The sequence below is a fragment of the Macaca thibetana genome, chromosome 9, assembly GCF_024542745.1.
Source record: "Macaca thibetana thibetana isolate TM-01 chromosome 9, ASM2454274v1, whole genome shotgun sequence".
NCBI lineage: Eukaryota > Metazoa > Chordata > Mammalia > Primates > Cercopithecidae > Macaca > Macaca thibetana.
Window position 1 is genome coordinate 96,283,557 of NC_065586.1, and position 18,003 is coordinate 96,301,559.

The 18,003-nt window shown below is 42.5% G+C and overlaps 1 protein-coding gene, 1 non-coding gene and 1 pseudogene across 10 annotated transcripts in view; 1 reads left to right on the forward strand and 2 right to left on the reverse strand.

The window, feature by feature from the left end:
• Positions 1-18,003, reverse strand: part of CWF19L1 (CWF19 like cell cycle control factor 1) — an 86,113-nt gene that overhangs the window by 4,189 nt on the left and 63,921 nt on the right. For 7 of the 9 annotated variants that reach the window (XM_050805012.1, XM_050805011.1, XM_050805007.1 and 4 more), the window contains 7 exons: positions 17,482-17,600; positions 14,568-14,652; positions 10,772-10,912; positions 9,741-9,852; positions 7,932-8,011; positions 2,159-2,368; positions 658-777 (listed from right to left, as the gene is read on the reverse strand). In XM_050805012.1, coding sequence (XP_050660969.1) covers positions 658-777; positions 2,159-2,368; positions 7,932-8,011; positions 9,741-9,852; positions 10,772-10,912; positions 14,568-14,652; positions 17,482-17,600 — 867 coding nt within the window. The remainder of the gene's footprint in view (positions 1-657; positions 778-2,158; positions 2,369-7,931; positions 8,012-9,740; positions 9,853-10,771; positions 10,913-14,567; positions 14,653-17,481; positions 17,601-18,003) is intronic. The other 2 variants (XM_050805009.1, XM_050805008.1) reach the window with 1 other exon arrangement.
• On the reverse strand, positions 964-1,110 carry LOC126963492 (small nucleolar RNA SNORA12). The gene has a single exon (XR_007729121.1). It is a non-coding gene; the product is annotated as a small nucleolar RNA SNORA12 (small nucleolar RNA).
• On the forward strand, positions 12,763-14,435 carry LOC126963085 (prohibitin 1-like; annotated as a pseudogene).

Here is an 18,003-nt window from a genome sequence, read left to right on the forward strand (position 1 = left end):
CTCACTGCATCCTCCAACTCCTAGGCTGAAGTGATCCTCCTGACTCTCAGCCTCCTGAGTAGCTAAGACTACAGGCACATGCCACCATGCACAGCTTATTTTTTAATTTTTTGTAGAGACAAGGTGTCTCACTTTGTTGCCCAGGCTGGTATTGAACTCCTGGCTTCAAGTGCTCCTCCCGCCTTGGCCTCCCAAAATGTTGGATTACAGGTGTGAGCCACCATGCCCGACCCATTGCCTATTTAACAACATTTTTGGAATGCCTTGATAGCACCTTAGGCTCAACATGTCAAAAACCAGATCTTGCCGGGCACGGGTGGCTCATATCTCTAACACCAGCACTTTGGGAGGCCGAGGCGGGCAGGTCACAAGGTCACGAGTTCGAGACCAGCCGGACCAATATGGTGAAACCCCGTCTCTACTGAAAATACAAAAACTAGCCACGTTATGGTGGCACATGCCTGTAGTCCCAACAACTAGGGAGGCTGAGGTGGGAGAATCACTTGAACCTGGAAGATGGAGGTTGCAGTGAGCCAAGATTGTGCCACTGCACTCCAACCTGGGCAACAGAGCGAGACTCTGTCTCAAAAACACAAAGAAACAACAACAGAAAAAACAGATCTTTACTCTTCCCTGAATATCACCATCCCGTTTCACCTGCTTGATGTCAGAGTGCTCTGGGATTTCCAACAGCTCTATCTGCTGCTCCTGGGCCTGGGTAATGAAGGCATCTTTAATGTCATCAGTAGCACAGCAGCTGACTGGGACAGGAATGACCTGGGGGTTGGGGAGAAAGGAGAAATTCTTTGTGCAGGTCCCAGAGAAGTTGTGCCTGCACGGTCTCTGAGAAGTAGCAAATCCATCACAGGAGTAGAGAAACACCCCTCAGCACAGAATCTCCTCAGGCCAGACAAGCCTGTGTCAGCCGGTCTGTAAGGACTTAAACTTATGAGATAGCCTGCCACATGTGGGAGCCATTCTCTGATGCAGGAAAGGCTTAAGAGAGATATCTCTGTCACAAGCCTTTGCCATCTCCGATATTATATATGTGGCAGAGTTAGGCCCATTTGAAAACTTAACAAATGTGCCAAAAAGAAAACCACCACAACTACAAATGATCTACAATCTGATTTTCTGAGCTGCTAGCCCCATGTAGGCTTTGAGACTATTTCCTGCCACTAAGTTTTCCCTCATGCTGGGCCTCCACACAAAATACTCACTTTCTTCTAAATTCTTATCCAACAAGCCGCACATCTTCTTTGGCACTTCCTCGGAACTTCCTCAACTACCCATTCCTTTTCTAAACAAAGAACTTACTATCTATGCTCTTTACATGTACTGACCACACACTTCCCTGTGAAGTCTCTTGGGTTACCACCAGATACTTTTTAAAAACTTTTTAAATGAACGTTATTTAAATATTAATATAAAAATATTAAATACTTTAAATATTAAAGCTAAACATTATTTAAATTTTTTTTTTTTTTTTTTTTTTTTTTTTTTGAGATGGAGTCTCGCGCTGTGTCACCCAGGCTGGAGTGCAGTGGCGCGATCTCGGCTCACTGCAAGCTCCGCCTCCCGGGTTCACGCCATTCTCCTGCCTCAGCCTCCGAGTAGCTGGGACTACAGGCGCCCGCCACCACGCCCGGCTAGTTTTTTGTATTTTTAGTACAGACGGGGTTTCACCATGTTAGCCAGGATGGTCTCGATCTCCTGACCTCGTGATCCACCCGCCTCGGCCTCCCAAAGTGCTGGGATTACAGGCTTGAGCCACCGCGCCCGGCCCTAAATTTTTTTTTTTAAGATGGAGTCTCATTCTGTCACCCAGGCTGGAGTGCAGTGGCACAATCTCGGCTCACTGCAACCTCCGCCTCCCAGGTTCAAACGATTCTCCTGTCTCAGCCTCCGAAGTAGCTGGCATTACAGGCGCCCACCACCATGCCCAGCTAATTTTTTTGTATTTTTAGTAGAGACGGGGTTTCACCATGTTGCCCAGCCTGGTCTCGAACTCCTGAACTCAGGCAATCCAACCACCTTGGCCTCCCAAAGTGCTAGGATTACATGCGTGAGCCACTTCGCCCAGCCTATTTAAATATTTATTTACCAATATCAAGGTCCCCATAGTGCCCTTCCACATTTCTATGAACAGATCACCTACCTGTAGCTGGAGGTGATGGCTCTTATAATTTCTCTCAAATACAACACACCGTTTCCCTCGACTCTTAAAGAACCGTCTCAGTGTGGCCTTATACTTCTCCACCTCTTCTACCACCTCTGCTGAAAGCTCCACCACTGACTGGTAGTGTCCAATGGGCAGGATGAGGACATGGTCATCAGATAAGCCTCCTTTGGCCAGGGCGAGGTAGCACTGAAGAAGCAGCACACAGAATTGAGACATCAATACAGCATGTAGGATTCTCCAGGGAGAAAAGCCTATACAAAGAGTGAGTCTCAGGATGTAGGAGAAGTACTTGAGGTTATTAATAAAAATTCTTTCTTTAAAAACTCTGATTTTAGAGATTGCAGCAACAATGTTCTCAAGTATCCGCTAAAGAATCAAATTAGACATAAAAAATTTCTATACAAGTAGCAAATGAACTAGGAGTAAATGAATTGGGAGAGGCACACAAACAGGCTTTTGGCTTCAAACACACTGAGCTGAGGGAGACCAGAACAAATCGCTGCGTTTTCCCTCCCAGGCTCCAAACTTGAAAACAGTTTTTCAGTTTTTATCACCTTCAACCACAAAAAGATACAACTTCTGATTTCAAAATGACCACTTGCGGCTGGGGTAGTGGCTCACGCCTGTAATCCCAACACTCTGAGAGGCCGAGGCAGGTGGACCACCTGAGGTCAGAAGTTCCAGACCAGGCTGATCAATATGGTGAAACCTCATTTTAACTAAAAATACAAAAACTAGCCAGGCCTGTGATGGCATGTGCCTGCAGTCCCAGCTACTCGAGAGGCTGAGACAGGAGAACTGCTTGAACCCAAGAGGCAGAGGTTCCAGTGAGCCAAGATCATGCCACTATACTCCAGCCTGGGTGACAGAGTGAGACTCCATCTCAAAAAGAAAATGACCACTTTCTGCCTCCCCAGTAACTTTCATTCCCACCCCTCACCCCCAAATATACTCCTTGGGCTCACAAAAAAGGCTAAGATGGCATGCTTAGTATCTAATGTTCCTAAGCCTTAAGCTGCTGACTAAACTCTACAAAACAAAAGCAAACATACAACCTAATGGGGTAGAAGGAAAGTAAAACTTCAAACTCAGATGCATCCAAAGAGGCAGAAAAGAATGGTTTCCAACAATGGATGTCAGCCTTTAATGGTAACTAAAAATATTTCTGTAAAAACCAAAACATGCAAGAATGTTCTACCACTCAGATATTCTCTGATGGGAAGATGCCATGAGTGAGCACAGAAGGGCCCATTGAGTAGCAGTATAGGCAAACATAGATATGTTAGAAAACAATTATTCAGACTGGGCGCACTGGCTCATGCCTGTAATCCCAGCACTTTGGGAGGCCGAGGCGAGTGGATCGTGAGGTCAGGAGTTCAAGACCAGCCTGGCCAACAAGGTGAAACCCCATCTCTACTAAAAATACGAAACTTAGCTGGGCATGGTGGTGCACGCCTATAATCTCAGCTACTTGGGAGGCTGAGGCAGGTGAATTGCTTGAACCTGGAAGACGGAGGTTACAGTGAGCCGAGATCGTGCCGCTGCACTCCAGCCTGGATGACAGAGCAAGACTCTGTCTCGGGGGGGAAAAAAAAAAATTTATCCCAAGTATACTCTTAGTGTGGTGGGCTCAAAGTTAAGGCTGAAGGAGGGAATAATTTCTCATCTAAATAAGAAAGTCCAATAGAATGACAGGATATGTATTGGAAAGATACCAACGCATGATTGTCCTTGACTTGTTTGGCAGAGAGGACCGGGCATGTTGACAAAGTTAATTTTCCAGATGACTAAAGTTGATGAAAACCTCATAGGCACTAAAATTTTTTTTTAATTTTTATAATAACCACTTTATATTGTATTTGTTTAAAAGGTTACTCTAGAAGCCTGAGTCTTCTAGCTTTTTTTGTCAGAAGGTCACTGCCATAAATATCAGCTTTTCTATTATGATACGCATTCTTTAGGTAATGATGTCTAAACTAAATAGCTCCTCTGCACCATCTCTAATCCTGTACTTGCAATTTTTGTGAAGTTTCACACTTGCCTAATCTCCTCTCTCTTTCAAAATCTCGCCTTCTAATCTGTTCTATACTAGAATTATCTCTAACCATGTATAAATAGGACCTGAACTAATGGTTCTCCCCATAAATAAAATGCATTGATTTTGCAATAATTTTTTAGACTGCCAGCAGCCCTTCCACCTTTTAACTAATCTGTGGCTATGGACCATCAGCACAATTCTATGTACTACCTTTGAGGAAGGCACGGCAAAGAGAAAGCCGGGGGAAAAAATTTAACAAACAAAAAAAGGCAATCAAAAAGAAAAGTTGCAGGGATGAGATCCCAAACCCTTCCCCAGACACCCAAAGGTCATTACAGGTTTGTAAGCGGTTTCTACCTAAGGACAGTGTAGACTTGAGGCTGAAATACTCATGTGGCCTACTTGGGATGTTGGGTTGGCCCACAAACAAGACCTTTTTCCCCTCTAGTTTCAGGCCTAGATGAGAAGAAAACAGATTTCCTTGATTGTTGCCCAGGCCCACACCCTGAGTTAGATAACCTGGACAACAGAAAGATGAACGGAAAAGAAAAGTCACTTCTCACTGAGGCCTAGAGCAGCACTGAGCTATGTCACACATTCCAAATCTCTTATCTCCTGCGTGTGATCTTGAACCTACAGAAGCTTCCCAAACAGAAGGCAATTCAAAGCCTGCCTTACTATACAAATTGTGTGGGAGAGAAAAATGGCATAAACTAATCCAAAAAGGAAAAAAGATGCAAAAGAGATCATCCAAAAAGGGCACTGCTGTAAAAGCTAGAGCTTCTCAAGTTTGCTCTTATTCCACCCAAGATGTCATCCAATAGGTTCTGTGGCTCAGCTGAGTTACAGGCCTTGACCCCATTAGTGCTCCCCCTAGAGATAGGAGTGTGCCACTAATTAAGACTTTTTTTTGTTTTTGTGACAAGAGTCTCGCTCTGTCCCCCAGGCTGAAGTGCCGTGGTGCCATCTCGGCCTGCAACCTCCGCCTCCCAGGTTCAAGCAATTCTCTGCCTCAGCCTCCTGAGTAGCTGGGATTACAGGCACCCGCCACCACGCCCGGATACAGGGTTTCACCATCTTGGCCAGGTTGGTCATGAACTCCTGACCTCGTGATCTACCCGCCTCAGCTTCCCAAAGTGCTGGGATTATAGGCGTGAGCCACCACACCCGGCCAAGACATTTTTTAAAATGTAAAAGACTGAGACTCTGCAGGTGGAAACAACACAGGCAGAAGAGTAACCGCCTTAAAGTACAAGATGAAATTGAAACTCTAGTCAGTCTATAGGAAGGAAGACACAAAAAAGAGTCCTCAGATTGTTAGGATAAGTTGAAAGGATCAATCCCGGAAACCAAAAGTAGAACAAATCAATGAGAAATGGATGACAGCACCTGTCTTCAGAAGCACTATACATTTAAGGAATTGTCTTAGTCCATCTTGTGTTGCTATAATAGAATACCACAGACTATAATTTATATGAATAGCAATCTATTTGGCTTGTGGTTCTGTAGACTGGGAAGTCCAAGTGCATAGCACTGACACCTGGCAATGGCCTTTGTGCTGCATCACCCCATGGCAGAAGGGCAAGTAAGGGTAAGAATAAAGGAGCAAAAGGGGACCTGAACTCACTTTAACAAAGCCACTCTCATGATAACCCACTCTTGTGATAACATTAATCCATTCATGAGGGCAGAGTCCTCATGACCTAATCACCACTTATTAGGCCCCACCTCCCAAAACTGTCACAAAACAAAAACAGCTTGTAAATATTTTCCTCAGGAATCCTGGGGAACATCCAGTTCCAGTCATCAGTGACTACAGTGTTAAAAATTAAGCTTTCTTCATTCTAAATGAATGAAAAAGAACAATGGTCTATAGAAAACCCCCAGGGAAATGAGAGTCGAAGACGGGTATTATTTAATATCTAATCCAGCCCTACACAAGCAAAAGTATCTGGGGAAATGTGAAGTAGAATGACTTTCCCATGAGACACACACATTCAAGCTTTCCACCACCTGAATAAAATCATACTCAAGACCATCCCGTTCTCATAGTCTGATTCAATACTTACCAAACAACCTTATCATCATCTTGGGTTCCTAGGTACTCACACCAGGAGTGTGAATATGGGTATTCCTGTCATTAGTAAGCTACACCCTCCACTACTAAGCAAAACTGAAATTTTATCTTTGATGTGATCAGTTACTGTGAATCAGTTTCCAGCATTACATAATTCTAGATAAAAATTAATAGGCCGGGTGTGGCGGCTCACGCCTGTAATCCCAACACTTTGGGAAGCTGAGGTGGGCAAATCACCTGAGATCAGGAGTTCGAGGCCAGCGTGGCCAGCATGGTGAAACCCTGTCTCTACTAAAAATACAAAAATTGGCCGGGCATGATGGTAGGTGCCTATAATCCCAGCTACTTGGGAAGCAAGTGCAAAATCACACACTGACTAAAGTAGCACATAACTGGCAATAGGCTACAACAAAAGAACACTGAACAGGGTGTCAGGAGCCCTAATTATAGCCCCAACTATGCCATTAGCAATGACCCTGGAAAATTTACCCTCCTAAGGTCAGCTTCTTCCGTGAAACATAAAGACGAAGAAAGAGAATCACTTGAACCCGGGACGCAGAGGCTGCAGTGAGCTGAGATCGCGCCATTGCACTCCAGCCTGGGCAACAGAGCAAGACTCCATCTCAAAAAAATATATATATATTCATAAAGCTCTAGCTTCTGAATCTGAAGCTATAAAGAGTATCAACATTTTTAACCCAATACGGGTACATAAGCATCAGAAGACTGCCTTTTTAGGACAAAGAAAATCACTTTAAATGGTAATTAGCAAAAGGAACTCATCACTCTCAAGTAGATGGGCTAAAAAATACAGACAGTCCAAGAAGTATATAAAAGCATCACCCTTGGAGAACCATACCTATTTATGACAGAGGAAAACAGAGACCTATCTTGTAAAACTGGCTATTGCTATAACAAATGTTGGCAGGAATGTGGAAAAGCAGAAGCCTTCATACATTGCTGGTGGGAATATAAGATGGTGCAGTCATTTTGGAAAACAGTTTAGCAGTTTCTTAAAAAGTTAAACATAAATTTACCATATAACCTAGCAAATCCATTCCTAGGTGTATCCAAAATAAAAACATATATTCACACAAAGACTTGCATTCAGATATTTTATGGGAGCATTATTTCTAATAGCCGTAAAGTAGAAACAACCCAAATGTCCATCAATTGATGAACGGATATAGATAAAATGTGTATCTATACACTGGAATATGATTTGGCAATAAAAAGGAATGAAATACTGATACATGCTGCAACATGGATGACCCTCATGAATATGATGCTAAGTAAAAACAGCTAGACACAAAAGACTACATGTTGTATGATTCCATTTATAAGAAATGTCCAAAAAAGGCAAACTATGGAGATAGTAAGTAGACTACTTGCTGCCTGAGGCTAAAGTTGGGAACAGGGATTAACTGTAAATGGGCATAAGAGATCTTACTGCCATGATAAAAATGTTCTAAAACTATACTATGTGATGGTGGCATAACTCAGTAACCTTACGAAAATCACTGAATCGTACACTTAAACATGGGTAAATGTTATATGTAGATTATGCCTCAATAAAGTTACTAAAAAACAAATAGGCATCTCCTTCTCTATAAAGGTCCAAGGAAGTAACTCACATGTGTGCCGATGTTGACCACCAAATGCTTTTCCACTTCAGGGCTAGCAAGGCAAAACCAGCAGGGTCCTGGAGGCTGAGCTTCATGTAAAAGAAAGCCGGGTGTTACTATGGTCCAAGCACAGCATATAATCACCCCACAGAACTTAGCCTTATCTGATTTTTATATCCTGAAAAGACTGGTATACAACACTGCCACAATGGGCTGAGCCTGTGTTCCTCACTATGACCCCCTATGAACATTTTCAATGAAATTAAACTTCCATTCGAATTTGTAACCAATCCACAGGTAGGTAACCCACAAGTGCAAAATCACACACTGACTAAAGTAGCACATAACTGGCAACAGGCTACAACAAAAGAACACTGAACAGGGTGTCAGGAGCCCTAATTATAGCCCCAACTACGCCATTAGCGATGACCCTGGAAAATTTACCCTCCTAAGGTCAGCTTCTTCCATGAAACAAAAAGACGAAGAAAGAGAATCTCAATGAAACACCTTTAAAGTCCTTCCTCTGAGTTTGATCATTCTTTTATGAATCTATATTGGTTTTGGAGGCTCTTTACCTCATCATGTTCTACAGACATAAAGGAAAGATGCTTTTCCCATAGTTCTTGCAGGAAGCGCCTCAGAACAGCCTAAAAGTCAGGCCAGTCTTATTTTATTTTTTTAAGACAGGGCCTTGCTCTGTCACCCAGGCTGGAGTGCAGTGGTGTGATCTTGGCTCACTGCAATCTCCACCTCCTGGGTTCAAGCGATTCTCCTGCCTCAGCCTCCCGAGGAGCTGGGACTGCAGGTGGGTGCCACCACACCCTGCTAAATTTTTGTATTTTTAGTACAGACAGGGTTTCACCATGTTGGCCAGGCTGGTCTCGAACTCCTGGCCTCAAGTGATCCAGCTGTTTGGCCTATCAAAGTGCTGGGATTACACTTAGTGTGAATCAGTTTCCGGCATTACATAAATCTAGATAAAAATTCATATAGCTCTAGTTTCTGAATCTGAAGCTATAAAAAGAGTATCAATTTTTTTTTTTTTTTTTTTTTTTTTGAGATGGAGTCTCACTCTGTTACCCAGGCTACAGTACAATGGCATGGTTTTGGCTCACTGCAACCTCCACCTCCCGGGTTCAAGCAATTCTCCCACTTCAGCCTCCCAAGTAGCTGGGACTACAGGCGCATGCCACCACACCTGGCTAATTTTTGTATTTTTAGTAGAGAAGGAGTTCCACCATGTTGGCCAGGCTGGTCTCGAAATTCTGAACTTGTCATCCGCCTGGCTCAGCCTCCCAAAGTGCTGGGATTACAGGCGTGAGCCACCGCACCTGGCCAAGAATATCAAGATTTTTATCCCAATATGGGTATATAAGCAACAGAAGACTGCCTTTTCAGGACAAAGAAAATCTCTTTAAATGGTAATTAGCAAAAGGAACTCATCTCTCTCAAGTAGATGGGCTAAAAATACAGAGAGTCCAAGAAGTATATAAAAGCATCACCCTTGGAGAACCATACCTGTTTATGAGAGAGGAAAAGAGAGAGCTATCTTGTAAAACTGGCTATTGCTATAACAAATGTTGACAGGGATGTGGAAAAGCAGAAACCTTCATACACTGCTGGTGGGAATGTAAGATGGTGCAGTCACCACACCCAGCCAAGGCCATGTTTATATTTTATTTTTATTGTTGGTCCTAATGACTCATTGCACAATTTTCCCCTGCCAGAAGAGGCTCTCTTAGCAATGCTGCTTTCCAAACAAAAGCCAAAATAACAGTTACTGTTCACAGAGGAGACCTCTGGAATAAAGGTACTTACGAGGTTTGCGAGGTTGCTTTGGGTGAGGAGATTTGCTATCTCTACCTGTGGATGAACGCTTCCTTCCCTGCTTTTCATTTAAATCAAAGAAAAACTGACAGGCTGATTCTTCCTGGAATGGCCAAATGCAGAAGATTAAATATTATTCAACCAACCTTTAGATAAGTAGCCAACCACTCACATACAAGGGAACATTCCTGCCATGCCATATCTTTCTTTCTTCTCAGTCCTTTCTGCATACTCTAAGGAAGCAAAATATCTTCCCAATTCTGATGCCTGAACTCTCAGTCACACATCAATGCTTACCCAAACTACTGCCAAATTCATCTCTTTGGAAAAACAAGTTAAAATGCAAATTATAAAGTAATTCTTGCCTAAAACAGAACAACATGAACCCACCCAAATTCACTCTTCCTTTTTCTCTCAACAGGGACATAGTGTAGTCATACAATTTCACAGGTCAAATAAGCCTAATTCAGCCTTGATTGAGAGATGAGAAGGTTGCTCGGAAAGAAAGAAAAGTCTGAGAAAGCAGACCGTGCATGCTAGTAAGAGAACTTGACCTTCCTTGCTTTAGTGGGGAAAAAATTAATTTGAGAAAACTCTGCTCTTAAGAGAATTTCTTCAGAGTGAATCTTATTTTCCTACTGGCTCCTACTGGCAATCATCATAAAATCAAAAATTACATTGCTATGAAACTGCTAGGGCCTTGCCTAAAGAGCTAAGAACCGATAATCAACTTTAGTCAAAGACTTTACAAATAAAACTGTAACCCCAAACGTATGAATCCAGTTTGGACAAAGAAAGACCTAATCTATGAAACTGTTAACCCCAAACTACAATAAAAAACACTAAGTTTAGTTAAAATCTACTAAGATTTTCTAAACATCATCATGATTTCCCAAGGGGGAAAAAAAAAGATTTAGATTCTAAGGATTAAACTTGTCTTATGTACTAAACTATAACCAGGAAAAGAACACATGTAATGGGCAACCCTGCCCAGAAAATGCCAGCCCTCAATCAGAACATACCACAGGGGCAGGAATTTGCTTTCCTATGGATGCTTCCTGCCCAGATTTTCTGTAAGGGTTTTCAGTGACATCCGGAGGCTGTTTTACCAGTTCTGCTGCATCCATTAGCTTCATGGGAACAATACTGAATGCATAAAGATACTTTAGAGAAAAAGAACATAACGACATTAGGGGATATACTATTTACCCAACTGTAATCAACCTATTTTACTGTGAAGATTTCAGGGAAAACATGTGAAACTAAGTAAAATTAAAAGAACAGCAACCAGCCCATCCATAGCTCAGAGAATAAACAGTAAATCAAATGCCAATTCAGTGGCCTCTGCAGGGGCTCACCAAGGGCTGACAAAGAAATGAACAACAAATCAAAGCCCCAGCCCTCACAAACCAGGAGTTCTCACTCGAATAATGGAATAGTAACAACTGTCCCCTAGAGGGACTTGCTCTATAACACTTGAAGACAAACTGCTTCTGCCTCTGAGTCCCTTATCTTTGTGTACTTTGTCCACAGAATTGTGGCACTGCCATTCATTTTTCCTAAAGAAAATTACAAATGAACTTGGGGTTTCTCTCTCTTGATATTATACAAATTCTGCTATATATGCTAATAAAATTTTCTTAAGAGACTAGCAGCAAAGAAGTAAATATTCATATAAATATCTGGAATCTTGCACTAATGCCACAGATATTGAAAACTTTAGATAAGATATAGATGTTTAAACTTACTACTGATTAGGGAAATGCAACTAAGTAACAATTACATATCATTTATCACATTGGCAAAAACTTTAATAAAACTTTGATGAGGGCCGGGGGTGGTGGCTCATGCCTGTAATCCCAGCACTTTGGGAGGCAGAGGCGGGCGGATCACCTAAGGTCGGAAGATAGAGACCAGCCTGACCAACATGGAGAAATCCCATCTCTACTAAAAATACAAAAGATTAGCCAGGTGTGGTGGCACGTGTCTATAGTCCCAGCTACTCAGGAGGCTGAGGCAGGAGAACCACTTGAACATGCGAGGCGGAGGTTGCAGTGAGCCGAGATCATGCCACTACATTCCAGCCTGGGCAACAGACAGAGACTCCATCTTAAAAAAAAAAAAAAAAAAAAAGAAAGAAAGAAACTTTGATATGATCCAGTGAGAAATATGGAGAGAGAAAAACAAAACAAAACAAAACACACGGCTGGCCGGGCGCGGTGGCTCAAGCCTGTAATCCCAGCACTTTGGGAGGCCGAGACGGGCGGATCACGAGGTCAGGAGATCGAGACCATCCTGGCTAACACGGTGAAACCCCGTCTCTACTAAAAATACAAAAAAAAAACTAGCCGGGCGAGGTGGCGGGCGCCTGTAGTCCCAGCTACTCCGGAGGCTGAGGCAGGAGAATGGCGTAAACCCGGGAGGCGGAGCTTGCAGTGAGCTGAGATCCGGCCACTGCACTCCAGCCCGGGCTACAGAGCAAGACTCCGTCTCAAAAAAAAAAAAAAAAAAAAAAAAAAAAAAAAAAAAAACACACCGCTGGGGTAGGGGTACAAATTGGAACAAAATTTTTAGATGAATTTAATAATGCTTGCCAAATTTTATAATGTGCACACCTTTTGACTAAAGTATAAGTTGCTTATGGCTGAGGCTAACATGTCCCTGAGAATAAAACAGACTGAAAATACTAAGTGTTATTCAGTTTGAAAGGGCAATTAAAAGAAAAATTACAAATCTAGACTTGCTAAGAATTGGGCAAAAAAGCTGAAAATAGGCTGGGAAATTTATGTGGAGGTCAAAGTGGAAGCAGGTATGAGAGGGTCCAGCAGAAGAAAACATAGCTGCCAAAGTGTTATGAGTCCATCAGCAAGTTTGGCCTGGACTTAGCTGTTGCAGGAGACGTGGTGAACTCTGCCCTGTATGACATGGATGCTGGGCAAAGAGCTGTCATCTTTGACCAATTCTGTGGAATACAGAATATTGTGGTAGGGGAAGGGATTCACTTTCTCATTCCATGGGTACAGAAACCAATTATCTTTGACTGCCGTTCTTGACCATGTAATGTGCCAGGCATCACTGATAGCAAAGATATGCAGAATGACATCACGGTGCACATGGGGGCCTGTCACTAGCCAGCTTCCTCGCATCTTGACCAGCATTGAAGAGGATTATGATGAGCGTGTGCTGCTGTCCATCACTACCGAGATCCTCAAGTCAGTGGTGGCTCACTTTGATGCTGGAGAACTAATCACCTAAAGAGAGCTGGTCTCCAGGCAGATGAGCAATGACCTTATGGAGTGAGCAGCCACCTTTGGGCTCATCCTGGATGACAAGTCCTTGACACATCTGACCTTTGGGAAGGAGTTCACAGAAGCAGTGGAAGCCAAACAGGTGGCTCAGCAGGAAGCAGAGAGCGCCAGATTTGTGGTAGAAAAGGCTGAGCAGCAGAAAAAGGCAGCCATCATCTCTGCTGAGGGCGATTCCAAGGCAGCCAAGCTGATCGCCAACTTACTGGCCACCACAGGGAACAGCCTGATCGAGCTGCGCAAGCTGGAAGCTGCAGAGGACATCACATACCAGCTCTCATACTCTGGGAACATCACCTCCCCTCCAGCGGGGCAGTCCATGCTCCTCCAGCTGCCCCTGAGGGGCCACCCTGCCGGCACTTCCTCGGGCCAACTGGGCCACAGCCCTGATGATTCTTAACACTGTCTTCCTTCTGTCCCCACCCTAGAAATCACTGTGAAATTTCATGATTGGCTTAAAGTGAAGGAAATAAAGGTAAAATCACTTCAGATCCGCGCCCCACCCCCAAAAAAAGCTTAAAATATTATGAAAAAAATATATCGATTTGCTTATCTTTTGTATGCTTTGTCTATGGCATGTGATAGTGGAATAATCTTCAGACTCTTTATCTGCCTATTTTCCCACTTCACTAACTGTTCTTATTTTAGCTGTCTCAATCCGTAACAGGTCAGTTTTGGCCCTGGGAAATCAGAAATGCTCTCAGAGAAGTGAGAAAAACAATCTACTTTTCTGGTATATTCTCTTTCATCAACTGCACTGTTTTCCAGTACAAAGATAGATTCCAGGTATCACTAAGATATCCCTCAGGAAATCTTAGCCCTAAGGAGGGCTTAGGTAAGTCCCCTGGGTTTTTTGCTTTTTTGTTTCCTGAGACAGAGTCTCACTTGGTCACCCAGGCTGGAGTGCAGTGGCCCGATCTCAGCTCACTGCAGTCTCCGCCTTCCACATTCAAGCAATTCTCCTGCCTCAGCCTCCTGAGGAGCTGGGATTACAGGTGCCCCCCACCATACCTGCTAATTTTTTTATTTGTTATAGAGATGGGGCTTCACCATGTTGGCCAGGCTGGTCTCAAACTCCTGGCCTCAAGTGATCCGCCCACCTCAGCCTCCCAAAGTGCTGGGATTACAGGCATGGGCCACCATGCCCAGCTCTTTGGGGTTTTTTTATTTCAGCTAAATGAAGTTGCTAAAAGAAGTAAGCAAGCATCTGAGGGCAAATTCACAAATACCCACAAAGACAACCACATAGATGTGAAAGTAAAGGAACACTGTTCATTTGATATTTTGCCTTTATTCCTCTGGGCCTATTTTCCCAAACCCTTCTTTAAACTCTCCTACAAAAAGACCCAAAGAGACTTGACCTTTCATTACCGTATCTTTACAAGGAGTCTCCGAAGCTGCTGGGACCTTGCAGTGAGGGAGAAAAGAAGATCTGAATGCTAAACTGGGCAAGAGATACATTTATCAGGCAGACCGTGAGTATCAACTTTCCACCAAATAGGCGAATCTTTACCTTTTTCTTTTCTGGATTTCCAACATTTGCCAGAGCTATAAACCGGGTGGCATGCTGTGCATTTTCCTGTAGAACGACATGGTTTCTAGAACATATTTGAGAGACAAAATATTACAATTTTACTTTTGATTTGCAATGACAAAACATGTGGACTCCATGGGGCCATAAAAAGAGCAGAGGTCCTCAGTTCATCACAAGTCAAATGATTTCAGATAAGTTACTATCTATCCGTCTAATAGGGCAACGATCCCTACCTCACAAGGCTGTTTTAGGAAGAGATGAGATTATGTCTTCAGAAACCATCAAAACTCCAACTTTTGGCTTTAAAAGAGTTGTAAAATTAGTAAAATGTTGACAATAGTTCAAGCTAAGTGATGGGCACATGAGGGTTCATTTTACTATTGCCTCTTCTTTTGTGTAATAAAGAGTTAAAATAAAATAGGCCAGGCACTTTGGGAGGCTGAGACAAAAGGACTGCTTGAGCCCAGGAGTTTGAGACCACCGTAGGCAACACAGTGAGACTGTCTCTACAAAAAAATTTTTTAATTAACTGGGTATGGTGGTGCATAACTATAGTCCCAGCTACTCAGGAGGCTAAGTTAGGAGAATCACTTGAGCCCACAAGGTTGAGGCTGCAGTGAGCCATGATCGTACCTCAGCACTCTAGCCTGGGATACAGAATGAGATCTTGTCTCAAAAAAAAAAAAAAATGTGTAGTCCTTTGTGTCTGGCTTCATTCACTTAACATGAAGTTTCAAGGTTCAACCATGTTGTAGCACATATCAGTACTTCATTGCTTTTCCTTGCCAAATAACATTTCATCATATATTTACCACTTTTAATTTACCCATTCATCAGGTGATGGACATTTGGGTTGTCTGCACTTTTGAGCTATTATGAATAATGCTATTATGATCATTTGTGTACAAGTTTTTGTGTGGACATATGTTTTCCCTTATCTTGGGACAGGAATAAAATTGCCATTACCATGCTGCTGACTCTTATGTTTAACCTCTCAAGAACTGCTAAACAGTTTTCCAAAGCAGCTGCACCATTTTACACTCTCACCAGCAATGTGTGAGGGTTCCAATTCCTCCACATCCTTGCCAACACTTGTTATTATGTATTTGTCTTTTTGACTACAGCCTTCCTAGTGGGTATTAAGTGGTATATCATTGTGCTTTTGATTTGCATTACCATAATGGCTAATGATACGAGCATCTTTTTATATGTGTATTGGCCTTTTTTTTTTCTTTGACACGGAGTCCCTCTCTGTTGCCCAGACTGGAGTGCAGTGGCGCAATCTCTGCTCACTGCAAGCTCCGCCTCCCGGGTTCACGCCATTCTCCTGCCTCAGCCTCCCGAGTAGCTGGGACTACAGGCGCCCGCCACCATGCCCAGCTAATTTTTTGTATTTTTAGTAAAGACAGGGTTTCACTGTGTTAGCCAGGAAGGTCTCGATCTCCTGACCTCATGATCTGCCTGCCTTGGCCTCCCAAAGTGCCGGGATTACAGGCGTGAGCCACTGCACCCAGCCCTACTGGCCATTTTCATATGTTCTATGAAAAACTGTATTCAGATTCTTAAGAACTGTGTACGTTTTGAGTGGCTTGTTCTCAAAACTTCTGTTTTTGCAGTATATTTTTAGAGAACAAGACATTTTTCTGGAATGCATATATGGAGATTTAACAGAAAAAGCTGTATCACCTATGATTCTGCATTAGGCTGTGGGATTATGGTAAGGGGGGTATTCTCTTCTTGCTCACTTACATTTTTTTTAACTGGCAACAAGTGTATACTACTTTTGTAAAAAAAGAAGGAAAATAAGTTATTTTAAAGATAATCCATGCCCTTTATCAGTGAAGATAATTCTGAGCTTTTACTTAACTCGCTCACTTGTAAAACACTGGTTTTCTTGGCAATATATTCTTTTTTAAAGAATTAACTTGACCTCTATATACCTACTATGTACCCACAAAAATTAAAAAAATTAAAACTCCACTTCTGACTGCTAAATAAAAAAAAGAAAAAAAAATACTTTCTTGGCTGGGCGCAGTGGCTCATGCCTGTAATCCCAGCACTTTGGGAGGCTGAGGTGGGCGGATCAGGAGGTCAAGAGTTCAAGACCAGCCTGAATGACATGGTGAAACTCCATCTCTAATAAAAATACAAAAAGAAATTAGCTGGATGTGGTGGCACGCACCTGTAATCCCAGTTACTCAGGAGGCTGAGGCAGGAGAATCGCTTGAACCCAGGAGGCGGAGGTTTCAGTGAGCCGAGATCATGCCACTGCACTCCAGCCAGGCAACAGAGTAAGACTCTGTCTCAAAAAAAAAAAAGACAAAAAAAAAATTTTTGTTATTTTTCCTTCTCATTTACTTTTAATTAACAACTAAAAATTGTATATATTTATGGTATACAACATGCTGTTTTGAAATGTGTATATATTGTGGGATGGCTAAATCAAGCTAATTAACATATGCATTATCTCATATTTATTTGTGGTACAAAAATTTTTAAAGAAATGGGGCTCCCTATGTTGCCCAGGCTAGAGTGCAGTGGCTATTTACAGGCGTAGTCATTGCACACTATAGCCTAAAACTCCTGGGCTCAAGCGAGCCTCCTGCCTCAGCCTTCCAAGTAGCTGGAATTATAGGCACACACCACCATGCCTGGCCCTGAAAAGGAAAAAACTGATACAAGTTCTTGATTCTGAAACTGAAGGAATTCCAAAGTGATTTCAACTTAGGGAACAAACTCAGGGAAGATGAATGACTTGAGAGTCACTTATTTCACTGTCTGAGTAACCAAATGGAACCAAGACGTTATATGGTTAAAAACGAACAAGAGAAGTTTATATAGAAGATCCATGGCAAATTCTTCAAAAAGCCAAAGAGAATGAAATGCTACTCACCGATATGGAAGCCTCTCATAATAGGTCTTTTCCAAAGCAGCAAAATGATATCTTGGTTTCAAGCCCATGGCAAGACTGGAAACCAAAGCAGAACCACATTTTTTGGTATCCACTTCTCCCTAGTAAACAAAAACTTAGTCATCCATACAGACCAAAAGTTATCAAGAAATGCAAATAAATAATAAGACATTTTGAAATGTCTTTGAAATTTACACATGAATACAAATGCGGGCAGAAGGAATTGCACAGTGAATTTCATACATATGGCAATCAGAGAAAAAAATCTTAAATAAGGAAGCTGAACTATTATGAATGTAGAAATAGGAACAACTGTTGGAAGCCAGAGATTAAAAGGTTACTCCTCTATATTAATGCCCAAAACATAATTAAAACCTTTTTTGGAAAGTAAGCTCTCCCTCTGGAGCCCACAGACTGAGCTTCTAGTTGCTTTTTTTTTTTTTTTTTCTGAGATGGAGTCTTGCTTTGTCGCCCAGGCTGCTGGAGTACAGTGGCATGATCTCG